Raw genomic sequence first — 15,130 nt, 5'->3', positions numbered from 1 at the left:
ATAGTGGACATCAAGCCTCTCCCAGCTCTGCCATCCTTTTCCACCATCCCCTTTAAACTTTGGCAAATCCCAAATTAACCTATTCATTTACATTTTCTCCAGTAGGTTCTAGCCTAGTCATCAACAATAGTGACATTAGATCTCAGTGCAAGTAACTGGATTTAGCAAATCTTTACTCTAGGCTGAAACCCGTGGAAAAGAAAACAAAATGCAATTTTCACTACTGCCTCTCTGCTTCACCATCCAAGTCAAATTTCACCCGTTCATTCAAAAATTATAAATTAATTCTGATTGGGGTTTTTGCACTTCTGAACTCCCACGTTACGCAAATTCGCCCATAGATTTTTCAAGATAGGAAAATTACAGAAATGCAAACATCTTCAGGAATTATGGAATAGGGGTAGTAGCTAGTTAATGCAAAAGACAACCAGTCTTCAAAAGAAAACTGTTTACGTGAAACCTCCCCCCAGTAATCAAACTGATGATGGTGTTTGTTAAGAACGGTTAACAGCAGGAGGCCACTTAAGAGATTTGCTTTGGAAACCGACCAGGCAATCTGGTTTCGACACAAAACATCGACAATTCCTTTCCACCCCACAGATGCTGCTCGACCCGCTGAGTTCCTCCAGCAGATTGTTTGTTGCTCCAGATTCCAGCATCTGCAGTCTCGTGTCTGCAATCTCTCCTACTGGCGTTGTTTGTTTCTGATTTACGGACAGTTCTCAGGAAAGGAACGCTTACATATTCCGGGGCTAGCTGTATTTGGGGATGGGCCCTTCCCTACAACCATTAACTACTTTATTTTATGTGGATCCTTTGGTCTGAGCTTCAAATGCAAATTCATACGTTCAGATATTTCAACTGGAATCAGATGGAGATGAAGTAAAATGCAGCCTGGGCCCTTCATTGGCCTCTTCTTGTTCCTGGACTTAGACCAGATTATTTTAAAAACTCAAACCAACAAGAATTTTAAGTTTCTAAAGAGGTTCAGAATTATCAAAATTCATAAACTGTTCAAACACATTAATGCCATTGGGTTTCACTCCTTACAAGACAATGCACAAAGTCCAAAATGAAAAAATGGAAAGCATTTTCTTATTCGTGGATCCCATGCACACAGATGGTGTTCCTTGCTCATATAGTGCCATCTCCTGTTTCATAGAGGCATAACAATGCATTTAGTTGAACTTTGTGAAAGCAACTCACTGGTCAGCTGGCTGTTGGTTCTCTTTCTGTCGCTTGGTGCTGAAGTCTATGCAGCTGTCCAAGTCTGGGCTGACGAACATGCTTTTCAACCAATCGACATACTTCAGCAAAACTGAAGACTGCAGATGACAGACTACCTTCCAGTAGCTGGGGATAATGGGATGACCATTGTTAGTGAGGCACGAGAACCCCTTTATCACCGTGAACTGTTTTATCCCATCCTGGGTGCTTTCAAGAAATGAGTCAACGCACTTCTCCATTTCAGGTGCGAATCTGAACCTTTTTGGGAGCTGAAAAATAAATGTTTTTATTAAACCATCTGCAGTAGGTGAAGAAGTCCCCACCAACCCAAACCCACCATCATTGGACTAGAACAGTGCTGTTCTTCATCAAATCAAACCTACAAAATCTAAAATCACAAGCAATTTTCATATTTAAAATCAATTCTCTCTCAGGCAATGGTCCAAGGCATTTCACATCAACTGCACAGTACTGGTGCCTAAAAGCATGGCAAAACAGGTAGATTCCAAGGAACCGTGGTTGAAGAGCTAATGTAGCTCACAGAACAGTTAACAATAAACACAAGCTCAATTAATATACACTGCTGTATTACTGGAGCATGGGGATAACCTCCTGAAGCTGGAAGCCGTCTCTGGTTAAAAGATTCAGCTGGTTCAAGTTGAGGCTAGCTAGATCAACAGCAGCCCACCTGGGCAGTTGAATAAGTACCACACACAGGTCCACCAAGCTAACAGTAGTACCACAGCATTCAGCCACTCAATGATCTAAAGGTCTACATTCTGCCAGGAACAAAATGCTGTTTAAAACATGAACTACTAACTGGTCAAATTAGGCTGTGCTGCCATCAGATCATCTATAGAGCCATCAAAAGCACAAACACAGAAGCAGAATGAACATTAAATGAAGCACTCATTGGACTTTCACCAGCATCATGCTTCACTTTATTCATTGTCTTTGATTTTATGGCTGTAACAAGGGTTTATCTGTCAGGATTTGCTATCGTCACTGCACAAAACTGACAGCAATTCTGAAATATGCTTACACATAGCAAAATCCTTCACAGGGTGCCCTGCTTTTCAAACTTCTCTAGCCTAGTAGATCAAAGATCTGCCAAAATTTCAGGAAGCTACAAATTGCTCTCACTGGAAAATACCTTCAAAATGTTGCACTGCTTTTCATGGGGATTGAGTGAATTTTTAACGTTGCACTACTTTTAAGCATGGGCTGCCACTGAAAGGCCCCAATAGGTTGAGAACAGAGAACCAGTTCAGCTTGAAAGTGTTTGCAATGTGCCCAGTAACGACATGGCCTGTAGAGATGATGTACTAGTCACTTATTATGCCATTGAGTCAGTAAAAGTCAAAGGATTGGAAAGGATGTACCCTAATTAAACACTAACCCTAAAAACATAATTTTATGTATATGAATCATAATACCATCAAATATTTTGAAATTTAAAGACATTACAATTTTAACTTTTTAAGAAAAATGTTTACATTTCAGCTAGATCGGCTGGTTGAGTGGTGTCACAACAACAACCTCGCACTCAGTAAGACCCAGGAACTGAGTGTGTACTTCAGGAAGGGAAAGTCAGAAGAAGACACACCAGTCTTCATTGAGGGGTCAGCGGTGGAAAGGGTGAGCAGCTTCAAGTTCCTGGGTGTCAACATCTCAGTGGATCTATCCTGGGCCCAACGTATTGATGCAATCATGAAGAAAGCACGTCAGCAGCTCTACTTCATTTGGAGTTTGAGGAAATTTGGATGTTACCAAAGACTCTTGCAAATTTCTACAGATGTACGGTGGAGAGCATTCTGACTGGTTGCATCACCACCTGGTATGGAGGCTCCAATGGTCAGGATTGCAAGAGGCTGCAGAGGGTTATAGAATCAGCCAGCTCCATCATGGACACAACCCTCCCCACCATCGAGGACATCTTCAAGAGGTGGTGCCTCAAGAATGCAGCATCCATCTTTAAGGACCCTCACCATCCGGGACATGCCCTCTTCTCGTTACCAGGAGGTACAGGAGCCTGAAGACCCACACTCAACGATTCAGAAACAGCTTCTTCCCCTCCACCATCAGATTTCTGAATGACCCATAAACACTACCTCATTATTCCCTTTTTTTGCATTATTTTTGTAATTTGTCTTTGCACTGTACTGCTGCTGCAAAACAACAAATTTCACGTCACATGTCAGTGATAGTAAATATGATTCTGATTCAAACTTATGTATTTTACAATCTTTATTTACTGCAGAGTGAAATATTACTTGTCTCTTGGTTCAGTTATCTGAATTTTTTTTGTGCCCATTACTTTTAAGGAAATGCCTTGGCCATTTACTTGCTCCACATCACAAATTTTCCTGTAGCAGCTCTAAAAAAACACAGGTATATTTCTTCTTCACAAATATAGCTCTATTTCTACTTTTTTTTTGCTAGTTTACTAATATTCAGTGTTTTTTCTTTATTCATTTTTGTTATCCTTTCCTATTTTTATTTTCTAACCATCTCCAAATCCTCACTCTTCCTCACAACCTTATAAGCCTCCAGATGCAACACCATCTGAGCTTTTATTTCTCAATATAATGAAACTTTGTTGAGAACTTTCAAATATTTTTTTAAATAGACTTTATCGTTCAATTATCATTACGCCTTTGAATCTAGTTTCCAAAATACCTCTACTTATTATTCAGACCTCAAGTAATAACAGACAGCAATAGTTTTGGGCTTCAGAATGTCACTCTCAAGCTCTATAAGGCTTTGAATTCTATCATATTACAATCACCCTTCCCCAGATACCCCCATATGATGAGATTACTAATTAACCCATCTTATTACACAAGATAAAATCTAAAGTAGCCTTTCGCCTGGTTGGTTCCACAATACATTTTTCATGATACCAGGCTCAAACGCATTCTACAAACTTGTTTTCTAGACTACGCTGCTAATTTGTCCAGTGTACATGAAGGTTAAAAGTATTCCCACTGCAAAACTTATTTTGTTAGCTTTATGTGCTCATTAGTTCTCAATTAACACTCTGTCCAGAAGTGTAACCACAACCGGAAGGGTTAAACAACACAAATGTTATATGTCCCTTTTATCTTCTCATCTCTGCTCATACAGATACATCTTTCTGATCATCTCCACCTGGATGACTGCAGACTTCCAAAGTAGTCCTTTTATCTTCAAGGCTATCCCACCTCCTTTTCTGTCTTTTTGAAACATCTTCTATAATGGATTAGTTAGTTCACAACCTTGTATGCCTTGTACAACTCTAATGACTTATTACTTCAAACTAGACAGTCAAACAATTAAGTAAATGGAATCATGATTAATTGGTGATTAAACAAATTAAATACACGTGAGGTGGTACACTTTGGAAGGACAAACTCCAAGGCGGAGTACAAGGTTAATGGCAAGATTCTGGGTAGTGTGGAGGAACAGAGGGATCTGGGGGTTCATATCCACAGATCACTGAAAGTTGCCTCGCAGGTGGATAGGGTAGTTAATAAAGCTTATGGGATGTTAGCATTCATAAGTCGTGGGATCGAGTTTAAGAGCCATGAGGTAATGATGCAGTTCTATAAAACTCTGGTTAGACCACACTTGGAGTACTGTGTCCGGTTCTGGTGGCCTCATGATAGGAAGGATGTGGAAGCGTTGGAAAGGGTGCAGAGGAGATTTACCAGGATGCTGCCTGTATTGGAGAGTATGGATTATGAGGAGAGACTTAAGGGAGCTAGGGCTTTACTCTTTGGAGAGGAGGAGGATGAGGGGAGACATGATAGAAGTATACAAAATATTAAGAGGAATAGATACAGTAGACAGCCAGCGCCTCTTTCCCAGGGCACCAATGCTCAATACAAGAGGGCATGGCTTTAAAGTAATGGGTGGGAAGTTCAAGGGAGATATCAGAGGGAGGTTTTTCACCCAGAGAGTGGCTCATTCATGGAATGCGCTGCCTGGGGTAGTGGTGGAGGCAGGTACGTTGGTTGAGTTCAAGGGATTGTTAGCTAAGCATATGGAGGAATTTAAAATGGGGGATATGTGGGAGGAAGTGGTTAGATAGTATTAGGTGTGGTTTAAAGGTCGGCACAACATGGTGGGCCGAAGGGCCTGTATTGTTCTATGGAATTAGTTTTTGCTGCACCACTAAGTAGTAACAGAACAGCAATATTTTTGAATGGTCCAATGAAAAACACTTCAAAATTTTCATCCTTCAGTTCCAATCCTCCAAGGAAATGCCCCTCTCATTCTCAATAACCTCTTATTGCAGCCTTTTACATCCCCAAAATCTTTACCTTATCATTATTAACTGGCTTAGTTACACTCACTGCTTTGTCTTTTTGTTCGGATAAGGTCCTGCCTGGATTACTGTTACACGCAGAGCCTCACTCTGCCAGAAAAGGTGAGGGGCAAAACTGTTTGGTAATATAAAACACAGTGACTTGAAAAAGAGGCAGAATTTCCAGAAAATTATCCGTGGCTGTGCATTTAACACCATAAAAGGAAGCCAACAAACAGCCTAGGTCGGGTTTAATGCAAACTTCAATGAGAGCAAGAAAAATTAAACTGGGGTCCTAGACGTGAGCTGACCCTTTCCCCAAAGTCACATTCTCCAGCAGGCTGGAGGTGTGGAAGAGAGACACATCACGTTGCAGACTTCACTCCAACATCTCACTATTACCAATCAAACAGCTCCAGGTCCAATTCCACCTCAGTCTCACATGGAAGCCACTATAGCTGGCAGTCTGCATTTCTCCAGTTGTGATTTGGTTTGGCCAAATGAACAAAAATAAATCAATGCCACTCTTCTGTGAAATGCTCAAGACCATCAAGAAGTCCACTCAAAGATAAATTCACAGCACGAGAAGTCTGCTCCATCCACCTGCGGTGTTAACTATGCCGAGATGATGGATATATTATAAAAATGGTTTTAAGGACTCACGGAGTCTGCCAGGCATTTATTGTAAAACCCTCTATTTGCCACAGTAGAGCAAAAGAAATTAGTTAGGTTGCAGCCCTAAATCAAACCCAATCACTACGACTGGCATCTCTAATTGTCTAACTTTGTTGAATGCTTTCTGCACTACAGTAATGTCTTTATTTTTCACCTTTTATCAATTTTCCCTTCTTGGATAATGTTTGTTGATTTACTGTTATCATTATATTCTCTCTTCCTGACACAATCTGTTTATCCTTTCCCAAGTCACCATTCTGCTCACTTGTCTTGACATACCTTTCAGATTTCTAAATTGCATCTTGTATGAAGCCCATACCCATTTGCTAACTTGATGCACTACGTTTGGCCTTGCTCATTCAATCCACCAAATGACTGGCTCCAGCCCACTTTACATGGAACCCATTTCAACAGAACAGCTGCGTCTCCTCCAGTATTGGTACAGATGCCCATGAAATGAAAGCTCCATCTCTCACACCACCCTTTGAATCAAACATTTAATTCACTGACCCATTAACCTCAATAAAAATTTGCACATAGTTCAGAAGGCAAGATCATTAGCCAAGGTTCTGATTTTTAAGTTGACTCTTAAAGGGTGTCAATGACCTCAACCAACTCCCACAACCACAGCAAAGTCGAACATCACTTGTAATTAAAAACATACAATGCGAGAAACACTCGGCTGGTCAGGCAAAATCTGTGGAAATAGAAACAGAGTTAACATTTCAGGTTGAAGACTCTTCGTCAGAACAGTTTGTTAACTCAGTTTCTCTCTCCACAAACGCTGCCTGACCTACTGAGCATTTCCCACATTTTCTGGTTTTATTTCAGGTTTCCAGCATCTGCAGTTTATTTTTGATTTCCTTCATACTTCACCTGCCCTGCCATCCTTATCAAATGTTGTTTTATTTCTTCGGTTAATTGAGGTTTCCATTCATTTGATACTTACTTTATTTTTCAATTCAGTTTATCTACTAACAGTTAATTAAACTATATTTGTAAAGCAAAAAAAGCAAATAAAAACAGTAAATACTGGAAATACTCAGCACATAGGCAACATCTGTAGGGCGATGAGCAAGGTTGATGTTTTGATGACCTTTCATCGTATTAGTTATATCCGTTAGTCTATTATAAGATTTTCTCATATAACAATAAAGCACATCAACTTGTACCAAGCACTAAAGATAACTTTAAATCCATAAAGCTTAGCCAACCTATCAGAGATTGGAGATATAAATCAACACTTTATTTCCTTCTCTCCATCAAATTTCCACACTGACCAAATTCCCTATATCAGTGTTCCGTTTAAGTATGCCTTATTCAATCTCCCTTAGGCCAGTAATCTCATGGTACAAATTGAAGGAGTTCTTCCCAGAAACCAAGCCAACTTGAAAACAGATGATCAATCATTACCATATTGCCACAGGTGGGATCTTGCTGCGCACACAGACTGCCTTCTTTCAATATAGCAATGCAGGCACTTCAAAACAGAGCATTAACTTCACCTCATTACAGTAAAGATACTATTGAGACATTCTGCTAGTTTGGGTATAACTTATAACATCACTAAGGAGATGCATAACATTACTAAGGAGATGCATAACATTACTAAGATGTCTTCAAAGCTCATCCAAATGCGACTGTCAAATTTTGTCTGAAAATTATTCCCGTGAAACTCCTTGTAATCTGTTAATATACTGAAGGTGCTATATTACTGACAGTGAATAAAAGTATAAGCTTTCACTAAATCCTGATAGCTTCAGTTTAGTTTGATGGGCTGCATTCTGGGAATCTGTTAAATTGGCTGATTTCTTAATAGAACTGATGGAAGTAGAAACCCAGGCAGCCAACAGACAGACAGGTCTCTCAGCAAGAATGTAATTTCAAAACACGCAGTACACATAAATAAACTAATTATACTTTGAGGTATTTCATTGTGTGTGTGCTGGATAACTTTATTACCATCACTACAAGCTTGTGATGAGAAGGACCAAAAGCTATTTCAAAATGAGTAGCACTCTATGATCAATTCCTCTTTTGATGCGACTTGTCTGCTAGCTGCTTGTGACTGATGTGCTGAACTTGTTTGTTTTGTTCCTGATTTTGATTCATTCGATCCATACGTGTTTGGGTTGTGAACGGTTTCAAACTGATTGGACATAAAATTGATGTTCAGCTCAGAGGGAAAAAAAGCAAGTTTATTTAAAATCTATTCCAATCTCAGCAGGACAAAGATTCCATTAGATTTATTTTAAATTATTTTTGGTATGGATGTAAAGAGCTAATTTCAACAGTAACACACCAATCCCCTGCAAGTTCTTGTGGTTACAAAATCAGTAACTGGTTTCCAGTTCTGGTCGCCTCATTATAGGAAGGATGTGGAAGCATTGGAAAGGGTGCAGAGGAGATTTACCAGGATGCTGCCTGGTTTGGAGAGTATGGATTATGAGGAGAGTCTGAGGGAGCTAGGGCTTTTCTCTTTGGAGAGGAGGATGAGGGGAGACATGATAGAGGTATACAAAATATTAATAGGAATAGCCAGCACCTCTTTCCCAGGGCACCAATGCTCAATACAAGAGGGCATGGCTTTAAAGTAATGGGTGGGAAGTTCAAGGGAGATATCAGAGGGAGGTTTTTCACCCAGAGAGTGGCTCATTCATGGAATGCGCTGCCTGGGGCAGTGGTGGAGGCAGGTACATTGGTCAAATTCAAGAGGTTGTTAGATAAGCATATGGACGAATTTAAAATAGGGGGAATATGTGGGAGGAAGAGGTTAGATAGACTTAGGCGAGGTTTAAAGGTCGGCACAGCATGGTGGGCCGAAGGGCCTGTATTGTGCTGTACTATTCTATGATTCTATGGTAACAGTCATTTTGTGTGTCACTGCCAGTTCTTGCTAGCAATTTGTAATGGAGATTCCAACACAGCAGTCACTGCAATAGCAAAACAATAGCTGCCAGGGAAGGAAGGGGCCTTTCAGGCAAGGGAGATTTCCAGTCTTAGGATAAATCCTACATTACATGTCAGCTATGGGTCAGTCAAGGCAACCATCTCTTTAAATATTTACACCTCAACCTCTCAGGTTCTGACCACAACAGAGATTAGCACAAGTATCTGCCTGATGTAGCAGTAAATGGACTGCTATCTGGAACCTCCCAGAAGCTGTGATAAACTGCTCTCAGACCACGGAGAGTCAGTAAATTAACAGTTAGCACATGTCAAAGGCACACCAAGCATTGCAGAACCTCTGCAAAAATATCAGCGAGACACTATCCAAAGATAAATTAAAAGCTTGCTGGCCTTTGTTGATCTCTATGAAGGTCATTGAAGAATTCAAAGTCACAAATCTGAAGCAGTGACAATAGTGAAACACCTGGGTTCCCCCCCCCTCTCTCTCTCTCTCTCTCTCCCCTCAAACTTGAACCATTTCAATTTCAAACTGCATTGCTATATTTCCAAATCACAAATCAATTGCCATCTGAATGCTGCTCACCTTCAATTTCCAAATAGGCCATCTAACAAAACATCAAAAGAGACACATACTGCACTTCCTTCTACTTTAATCTGTCCTTTCACAGAGTCTGGAACATCCTCATCTTAGCTTAAGATTCCCTTTATTCTGCTACAGGCTTTTAAAATAACTGGACCACTATTTCTGGTTTTATCCAACCTTTTCAACTCTTCTCAATTATTGCCACTTTGCATTACTTCCTTTATTGATTCTGAGGATGAAGGTGTCACTGGCAATCCTGGGCATTTATTGTTCATGCTTTATGATCTCAAGCCTTGAACCGTAGTAGGGTTGGTTAGGAAGTCCCTACATTTTGACCCGGCCAATACTCAGGTTGTAGATTATTGAAACAAAGTCTTAGGACTATCATTGAACAGTAAGTCTGGCTGCAGCAACAACTCTGCCCATGAAGTCAAGTCATTACCAACACCCACAAGGTGCCAGCTGGCATTGACATGTCCAGCGACGGGCTCAGCTTGTGCCCTTCTTCCGGAGAGCTAGAATCTGTCAGTGCTTTAAAAGCTGCTCCCATGACAATTGGTGATCACAAGAGTCTAAGAAGACATTCCAGTGCCACTGCCATGATTCCAGCAAAAGGGAGGCAAGCGGAGGTGGGGGAAGATTTTCATATCAGAACGAACTACAAGGAGTACCCAATAGTAGCATTCATATTAGCATAAATTCAAAAGTAGCATTAATAAATATATTCAAGAAGGAGATAGATATATTTCATGACATCCCTTCACTAACTTCTGTGGTAGAAAACTTCACAGGGTCACCACCTATATGGTTAAGGAATTTCTCCTGATTTCAGTTCTAAAGGGCATAGCCCACATTGTGAGGCTGTGATCCTTGGTTCTGGACTTTCCAGCCGTTGGGAACATCATTCCTGTATGTAGCCCGTCCAGCCCTGCTGGAATTTTATAGATTTTGTAGATAAAATACGTAATAGATAGATACGTAATAAGTAAGGGGGTGAGTGATTACACAGGTGGAGAGAATGTGGAGTTGAGGTTGTAAACAGATCAGCCGTGATCTGAATAAACGGCACAGCAGGGTTGAGGGGCCAAGTGGCCTTCTCCTTTCCAATTCACACATTCATAACTTAACCTTCCCTGCTCTGAGGAGGACAATCTCAGCTTTTCTAACACCTCATAAGAACTTAACAATTAGAATCAGGAGTTGGCCATATACCCCCTTTGTGCTTGCTCAGCCATTCAATAAGATCATGGCTGATCCTACAGCAAATGTTAATTTCCTACCCAATTCTCATCTCACTTGATTCCTTTATAAGCTAAATATCTATTCACCTCAGCATGAAATGCAAAAACCCTAGCATCAAATGCAAGTATTATTCTATAACATTGTGAATTCAGCAAGTAGCAAAACAATACAAATATCCAAGAAACCCTCTTACACAAAAGGCAAAATGTTTAAATGCACCTCCAAACTAAATTACACGCATAGAGCCAGATGCATTGAAATCAGTACTGCACAGAGACACATGGGTAGCAGCAAAGGTGCTAGCTCCAGGATAAGCTGCGTCTAACTGTTTTTGTCATTGGATTTAAGGATATCTTATTGCAGATTCTAAAAGTTAAATGAAGAAACAATGCATTTGAACAGCATCCTTTACAATTCTAATGAATTACTATTTTGAGTGCAGTCACTGTAGGAACAATTGCAAATATTAAAACAAACTTCACACAAGTCCTACAAAGAGCCAAAAGGTAAAAATTAGCCAGGTCGATGAGCAGGAACTTTCTTACTGTTAACCCTAATGCCCTAGGATCTTGAATGGCCACTAAAGATGGCAGAGTAGCCAATGTTTGCCTTCAACCAACTCTTAACATTGATTACATGGCCATTATTATGTCGTTGCTTGTACACAATTAGTTGGCACACATCATACATGACAAGAATGACAACAAATCGAAAGTGATTAACTAGGACTAAATTGCCCTAGGACATCCAAAGGTCACAAAAGGTACCACATAAATGTCTACAGCTCCAAGGAGGACACAGGGTATTAAAGGGGCTGTACAAGTATAAGCTGTTCTTGTTCTTACTAGGAGGCTCAATATTACCAACTAAACATGGCTTATAATTGGAAGAGTAGTTCAAAGAAAGAAAACCAGCTGGTCTGAAAGTTCCAAGTTCTCTGCAGATCTCAAACTAGAAGCCTTTTTGTTTTGAAAACCTGGGTGAACCGAAGATACCCCAAGATGTCTGAAATAACACTACTGCCTTCCTGTCGCACATAATGTTGTTCAAGAGGAAGCATTTTCTTCTTAGTCACTACAATGCCCAAATGCACCCACAGTTTTAGTCTAGAAATGGAGAGATGCTGCAAAGGATCAAAAACTCTGATGCTTAACATCACAACAGAGAAGACGTACCTGAGCTGAAACCACATGGTCCCCATAGTGCCTCATCACTTCCCCTGTGAGAACAAGGTTGAGCTGACACAGATTTAGCAATGGTAATGTGTTGCCAAGTAACCGGAAACACAGATAGCTGAATAAAAGAGAACATAAGAGATTACAAAGAGGGCACAGACTGGTTACATTCAGATCTAACAAATCAATTGGTCAGAAGCAAAGTGGAACTGAAACACAAAATATTCATTTCTATTCCATGGAAATGACCAAAGGACCACTGTAAATGTCTGTAAAGATTTGGCTTGCAGACCAAAAATGGCAGACTCAAGGCCAAATGTGACATATTAAATGTACGTTAGACACATGAAAGAAAGTAGGGCTAAAAGCTTCGCTGCCATATCAGAGATGCCGAGTGGTTCCCTCTCACCTGGGGAGCACCAACACTCAATTTTCTTATAACTTGGAAGGAGATAAAAAATTCAAAAAGGACTATAAATTTTACTACTACTTAACCAAAGCATCACTCAAAAACAATTAAAAAAAAGCCGATTGGTGCAGTTCATATTTGTTTATTTAGCAATTTTAATCCTGACCTGCATGATTGAGACTATATTTTAACCACTTAACCCAGTATCTGAACATGTTGGGAGATTGAAATTAATACATATCTGGATTTGCATCAGCTTGCTCTGTAAGTTAACTGAAGTTCAGTTCTGGTATTCTCCAAAATTACAGTAAAATGCATTTTAGCAGGACTATGTGGAAAAAGAAAAGTTGTCATTGCTACTTGGAGGTGCCCATTTATAAGAAGAAGCAAGTTTAAAATAGTTTAGTATTTCCACCCTGGGACACTGAATCAAAGGATACTAGAATTCAGTCGTTGGCCTTTATTGTGATGGAGATTGAGGAAGAACTCCCCATATACACTTGAAAATAGTAGCATGGGATTTGTGAAGTCAGATTTGACTCGGCATTTCATCTGAAAGATGTCACTTCTAACAAAGAATCAGTCACTCAGTACTGTACTGAACCGTCACAATTTGCACATCGTCCATGCAGCCTCCTTGATGCTCCAAATTAGCCAAATGCTTTTTAGATATTAGCCATCAAAATTTAACAGCAGCTGCGTAATGAAATGTTAAAGCAGATAATCAATCCTAGAACCTCAATAGCAAGAGAAACGGCTACTGATAGTGGAGTAATTAAAATTGCATTGCACAGCATTCCAATATTTGAGAAGTGAACGGATGTCAGACGATTGAAGTAACGGATGTGGGGAGATGTGAGACCAAGGGAGCTGAAAACAAAGGTGAGGATTTTCAGTTCAAGGCGTTGCTGGACTGTGAGCTGGTGCTGCTCAATGAGCATAGGGCAATGGATGAACAGGACTGAATACGAGTTGGGAAGCAAGCAGTAATGCTGTAGTTTATGGATGGTGGAAGGAAATGTACTGGCCTGATGTGAGTTGGAATAGTCAAGTCTAGAGGTGGAAAAGGCATGGATGAAGATTTCAGCAGAAATGAACTACTGAGTGGAATAAAGCAGTGTTATGAGGTAAAAATCAGTGGTCTTGGTAATGAATGTTTGATTATCTCATGTTTTCATTGAAAGCTATGGTATCACAACCCATGGAGCCTGAGGCCAGCTGTAAACCCCTACCAGGAATTGCACCTGCAACTTTCCTCACACAAATGCCTGTGTGCCATCTGAGGTAACCCACTGGCCTTTTGACCAATAAGAGTTTGTTCTGTTTTGTTCTCTGAAAGCAATAGAGGACCGAGTCTCAGTTGTGACTTCTATCGGTTTTGTGATCCGCATCCTGTGCATTTTGTACCAGTTGTATGCAGTCTGGCAAAAGAGAACATTTACCCCAACACACAGTCAACTAAATTGGACCATTGTTTGAAGACCTCCTGATTTTTAACATTCGCTGAAGGAACATACACAGCCAAAAAAAAACCCAAACCAAAATACTGAAGATGGTGAATATCTGACATGTAAAATAATTCTTGAAATCCTCAGCAGTTAGGCAGCATCCTAGAAGATTGTTTCTAACCAATGACCTTTCGGAGTTGGGAAATAATTCCACAAGATAGAAACTTCAAGGTGCAGAAGAAGTGGGGAGGGGGAAAGAAAGAACAGTAGGAAATGTCTCTGATAGGGTGGAAGGCAGGAGAAATTAAAATGTAAAAGGGCTTATAGTGTCACAAAAAAGAGGGTGATAATGGAAATTATCTCACCATCCCCACATTACAGCAGTGACTACACTTCAAGGGTATTTAATTGTCTATGAACCAATGAGTTATTCAGAGTTCACAACGGGCGCAATATAAATGCAAACATCCCTTTTGTGGCTGCAGCCTATTAGCTGTACAGTGATGCTGTGATGTTATTGTTACGTACCTGGTGGGCCCTGAACGGTCCTTGAGCAAGCCGTTTTCCACCAGCTCCTTCCAAAATGTGTCGAATGTGCCCTCCCGTAAGGCAACACGCACCAGATCCAAGGCAAGTGGTGGCAGAGTCTGATCCTTCTTCACAGACTTAGCAGCAACTTTCAGCAACTCAATTAACCTGCACCAAAAAGGAAAGGTTGGTGTAAAATATGGCACAAACACAGCCAGACCTCAGCATTATTGCCACCAATTTTGAGAAGCATACTTTGGGAAGGGCACTGAAACCATGGAGACTGCAAGATTTACCAGCAGGTACCAGGACTGAGGGGCTGAGAGGTGGTGGAATTGCTCTCCTTGGAGCAGTTAAGATTAAGGGCAGATTTAATAAAAAAGCAAAAAACTGCAGATGCTGGAAATCTGAATTAAAATTGGAAATACTCAGGTCAGGCAGCATCTGTGCACAGAGAAACGGAACTAATGCTTCATGTCAATGACCTTCCGTTAATATGAGAAAAAGTTAGATCAAACATTTTCAGTTTTTATGAAAGATCTGATAAAGATGCTCAAAGTTACAATAGGATTTCAAAAAAGAATAAGCTGCTTAGAGAGGCAAAAAGCTCAGTAACCAGATGCACAAACTTAAGATAACCAGCAT

The 15,130-nt window shown here is 40.3% G+C and overlaps 1 protein-coding gene across 1 annotated transcript in view; it reads right to left on the bottom strand.

Annotated features, from left to right (window-relative positions):
- mybbp1a (MYB binding protein (P160) 1a) overlaps nt 1–15,130 on the bottom strand; it is a 92,568-nt gene that overhangs the window by 57,950 nt on the left and 19,488 nt on the right. Inside the window, exons 8-10 of the mRNA XM_052035971.1 lie at nt 14,486–14,653; nt 12,101–12,218; nt 1,207–1,496 (exon numbers count right to left, since the gene is read on the bottom strand). Coding sequence (XP_051891931.1) covers nt 1,207–1,496; nt 12,101–12,218; nt 14,486–14,653 — 576 coding nt within the window. The remainder of the gene's footprint in view (nt 1–1,206; nt 1,497–12,100; nt 12,219–14,485; nt 14,654–15,130) is intronic.

The sequence above is a fragment of the Pristis pectinata genome, chromosome 21 (assembly GCF_009764475.1).
Source record: "Pristis pectinata isolate sPriPec2 chromosome 21, sPriPec2.1.pri, whole genome shotgun sequence".
NCBI classification, from domain to species: Eukaryota; Metazoa; Chordata; class Chondrichthyes; order Rhinopristiformes; family Pristidae; genus Pristis; species Pristis pectinata.
This window is presented reverse-complemented; position numbering and strand designations above follow the sequence as displayed.